The following is a 4,640-nucleotide window of genomic DNA, read 5'->3' as shown; positions in this document are numbered from 1 at the left end:
GCATCTATCCATCCATCCCTCCATCCCTTTTGCACTTTTATGATGGACAGATGCACTTGTATGGCAGATAGAGGAGATCAAAAGTGATAGTGCATACTGGAAATACATTTTCTAGTATTTTTGAGTAAACTGATGCCTTGTTTGAACTGGTGTGTGAGATTATAAAAGCCTCTGTGGTCAGGTTTGCTGAACTGATGAAGAGCACCTGTATATGTCCTGTATTTCCCCCACACAGATGGCCAGAGGCTTGTCTCCGCTGCGGCCCTTGATGTCATAAACCCTCTGGACGGCGGCTGAGTTCTGCGCCGCACAGGCCAGGCCGTAGATGGTGTCGGTGGGCAGAGCCACCACCAGCCCTGCCTTTAGAGCCTCTGTGGTGGAGCTCAGCACCTCCATCCACTCTGAGGACAAAACAACACTCATAATCCTTCACTTTAACCACTGCAGTGTGAGATATATGAGGAGCACATTACAAGGCCTAATGTCTAATCTAACTTGTGCAGACACCCTATGTTTTTAGATGCCACGGACCCCAAAATATGATCATTTGCATGTGAGGGACCCCCATCCTAAAGCTGAAAAGATAGCTATAGGCTTGAGCTGGGCGATATCGAAGAAAAATGCGATATGCAATATCTTGTTAAATAACGCGACAATCTATATGTGATACGATATTGTTATTAGTGTGTAAAATATTTAAAAACTGAGAATGATATTTACGCGTTTCACATAAATCTGACAATATAATTTTAACATCAATGTAAACAAAAATGTAATGCCAATATTTAAATACCAAAAACTCTTTGCTCGACTTGGTAAAATATAGTTATATCAACCTAAAGCTGAACATCAAGATAAACAAACATGGACAGTATAGTGTGCATACACTTGCATACGCTCTCGGACTAAATATAAAATATCTTAAACTGTGTGTGAAGATGAACGGAGGTCTTACGGGTGTGGAGCGACATTAGGGGGAGGAGTTTATGACAAGTCTGTCATAAACTCCTCCCATCTTTGGCTGAACTAACCCTTTAATTTGTTTTTGGCGAGCAGAAGAGTTTGTTTTATTTCTTTATAGAAATCAAATTACAAACCATCAGCCATCACAGTAGCAAACATCAATACATTTAAATAATTATAACAATATAAGTTCAAATAAACAAATGAATAACAAACAAAAACACAGATTTACAAATTGTGTTAAAAGGAATTAATTATTGAGCATTTTTTGAGAATATATCAGTTATTGCCATAGTTTTAGTTTTTTTTACCAATTTAAGAGACTCTAAATAAATGCCATTTTAAATTTGGAATAATTTGAAAAATGTCGCTTTATGAATATGGACCTTACCTAATAAAATAATTTACAATATTATATAAAAATCCGGTCTTTACAACCAAAGTATGCAATCTGTTTTCCTTCAATTGTGATCGTATGTGTCGTTTTAGATGCTAGATAATTTTCAACACTTTTCCAGAATGTTATACAATACGAGCAAACAAAAGAGGAGATGATTTTTGTTCGGTCTTACAAAAGCTACAATTATTATCAACGGATATAGATTATGAGAAGAGTTTGTTTATGGACTAATATCAGAGATATGATGATGATGATGACGCGGCTCGGTAAATGGACAGAGCGTTCCCATTGACTTCTACGGCGTTAAGTGATGTCAGTATAGAAGCTCTCACTTCCTGATGGCGGAGCGAACTGCGCCGGCTCAGACTGAGCTTGAGGACGTAGATGTGACGTGAGCCTCCTGTCTGACAGCTGTAGGTCTTCTAGTAGATCTGGAAAGTGAAATCTAAGTCACGTTGTTTAAATATTTTCTCCCGTTGCTTTCGGCTCACTATGGGCTTCTCCCCATTCTTCCCCCTTGACTTTATCAGACTTTATGTCTCCACGTCCCCCCGACTGTCTCATAGACAGTAAAGATTGTCTGCGAGCGTCTCCTCAGGTCTATACGGTCATTTCTCAACTGTGCGACAGTCGCGTTGGTTATGACGCAATCGTTAGCCTATTTTTACAAAAACAGCGGATCAGTGGCGGCTCCAGACAATTTTGATTGGGGGGGCAATGGGGGGTCTCATGAAAACCAACAAAAAATACAGCGGACATAGCTGATAACTGCATATTACGGCTACTAAAAACAACACAACATATCAACTACTTTGTTTTGAATTTGAAGTTTGCAAACAATATGCTCAAACTTTAATTGCCATAGCCACACTCATATCAGAGAAAACACATTTTTTAGCTCCAAGCTATAGCTTTAGCGTATCAGTTCTTGCGGGTTTGTTGCAGCGCCTTGAACGCAACAAAGCAATGTGCAGCAACGTTCATAGTGTGGCGCAGTAATTCTTATGCTTATATATTTTTAGGGCTGTCAATCGATTAAATATTTTATCGACATTCTTATCAGTTCTAAATGTACCTTAAATGAACATGTTTCAAGTTTTTAATACTCTAATCAACATGGGTATGGAGAAAAATGCATGCTTTATGCAAATGTATGTTTATTATAAACCATACTCAGAGCATGAAGACTAGACATGTACCAAAGGTCAGAGATGATTTTCAAAGAACTTGTTCATGTCTCTTAAGCCAACAATTCAGAATAAGCAGTGATTTCTCTCATTTTAAGAATATAAATAAAGGGAGTTTTTACACTGGCAGTTTAATTCAGAACAGGGCACAGTTCAAAAGCTGTAATGCGGACCTGTGAGCACACCATATTCCACAAGTAGGAGTATAGTGTGGCCCCTTTAAGAGATGCGCGTTCCTGCCGGTATTTTGTGTGTGCGCCGAGCTGTGCCGCAGTGAGAGAAACATGGACTCGGGAGCGCTCTTGTCCAGAAAAGTAACCTGCTGCTTATTCGTTTTAGCCGATTGTAATGTATTTAGTTAAATAAAACACATGTACTGTAAGTAGTGATGATGGTGTTAATGATTTACCTCAGATATGAGCGAGAGTGAGCTTCAGTGCATCGCGCTCGGACTGCACTCATTGCAGAGAAGGTTTTGTTGTTGTGAAAATATATATATTCATATTATTTCAAATATGATCAAAACCGAGCACATATGGAGGTCAATACAATTCATTCTCAAACGAAATCCTGCATTACAGCATATTCTGATGCGTTATTAATGAAATATGCTATTAATGATTCGTTATTTATGAAATATGATCCCAGCAGCGCCACGCTCAGGTGACTGTATGTATAGCGACATATCATAGGCCCAACTGGACGTGTCATTACTGAACACACTCGTTCTCTCAGGAAATCGTGAAGTACAGCACATTCTGAGGGTGGTGATGTTCTGGGGATTATATCTCCATAATAACACATCAGAATATGAACGTTATCACCTCACATCCGTTCTGTATCAGTGCCAAAGCTTGCATTTAAAATCCCCTCAAGAGCGCGTTTGCTCAGAGATATTAATGCCACTCAGGTAATAAGATAATCATTCTATCATTATCAGCTAAAAATACAGTTAAAATACTTATTATAATGTGTTCACGACACAACTCGTGTCGGGACGCGGCAGATCAATGACTTTATAACTCGCAATTGCGACTTTATATCTCACAATTCTGACTTTATAACTCGCAATTGCGACTTTATATCTCACAATTCTGACTTTATATCACGCAATTGTGAGAAAAAAAGTCAGAATTGTGAGATAAAAAGTCGCAATTATTATTATTATTTTTTAATTTAGTGGCGGAAACGGGCTTCCATAGGTGGGGGGTCAAGGCGTTTTTTAGGAGGGTCTTGAGACCCCCCCTGGCGCCGCCGCTGTGTAAGATACAAGGTAATGGAGCCTTTTATGCATTGTCGTGTTTCTTTAGAAATAAAAAATGGACAAATGAAGTCTTTAAACGTCTCAGATGTAAAGTTTTTCACTGTCAAAGTGACTCAAAAATGAAATGGGAGTCAATGGGATGCTAACCGCAGGTGATGGCTTGTTTAGCAATGGCCGCCCCTATGGGTGGAACGCTTTCCGAGCGCTAGATTACCCCCTTGGTCTTACCGCGCTGCTGCTGTGACGTCAGCTCGTGGTTCTGTGGGCAGATCCGCAGGACTCGCGTCTTCACCTCTTTACACATGCCGAGTTTGCCGACTCTCTCTAAACGCGAGTTTGGTGTGTATGAAGAAGGCTTTAAAATTATTCTGACCGTCCGAATAAACCCGAAGAAGAGCATAAACAGCCGCGCTCACCGACGAGCATGCTTCTTAGCAGGAAGCCACGACACACAGCCCTTCAAAATAAAAGTCTTCTGCTTCAATTTTATTGGAGGTTGACAAACAACGAAATGGTGTATTACCGCCACCGACTGGTATGGAGTGTGGAACAAAATGACATGTTCCCCCTTTTCTATTCTATTCCATAAATTAGCCACTTTTAGATATTGAAAAAGAAAATAACAACATTAATTTATTTATTTATAACAATAAAATGCACTATAACATTAATAACAAGTTATTTTGTAAAATATCTCCCAATATGACTCGTATTTTTGTTCTTTCTGATTTTGTATTAAAACCCTTCTTTGTATTAAAATGTCCTTCAACCTTTTCTTAATAATACTCTTGATTTAATTCTTACTCAGCTTAACTGATACACTAAT

General features: G+C 39.0%; 1 protein-coding gene across 2 annotated transcripts in view; it reads right to left on the bottom strand.

Moving 5' to 3' along the window:
* yrdc (yrdC N(6)-threonylcarbamoyltransferase domain containing) overlaps window positions 1-4,288 on the bottom strand; it is a 17,733-nt gene extending 13,445 nt beyond the window's left edge. The window contains exons 1-2 of one of the 2 annotated variants that reach the window (XM_067449845.1): window positions 4,043-4,288; window positions 206-401 (exon numbers count right to left, since the gene is read on the bottom strand). In XM_067449845.1, coding sequence (XP_067305946.1) covers window positions 206-401; window positions 4,043-4,214 — 368 coding nt within the window. In that variant the 5' untranslated portion in view covers window positions 4,215-4,288. The remainder of the gene's footprint in view (window positions 1-205; window positions 402-4,042) is intronic. The other variant, XM_067449844.1, reaches the window with a different exon arrangement.
* Window positions 4,289-4,640: the final 352 nt, after the last annotated feature.

This window comes from Pseudorasbora parva, chromosome 7, assembly GCF_024679245.1.
Source record: "Pseudorasbora parva isolate DD20220531a chromosome 7, ASM2467924v1, whole genome shotgun sequence".
Taxonomy (NCBI): Eukaryota; Metazoa; Chordata; class Actinopteri; order Cypriniformes; family Gobionidae; genus Pseudorasbora; species Pseudorasbora parva.
This window is presented reverse-complemented; position numbering and strand designations above follow the sequence as displayed.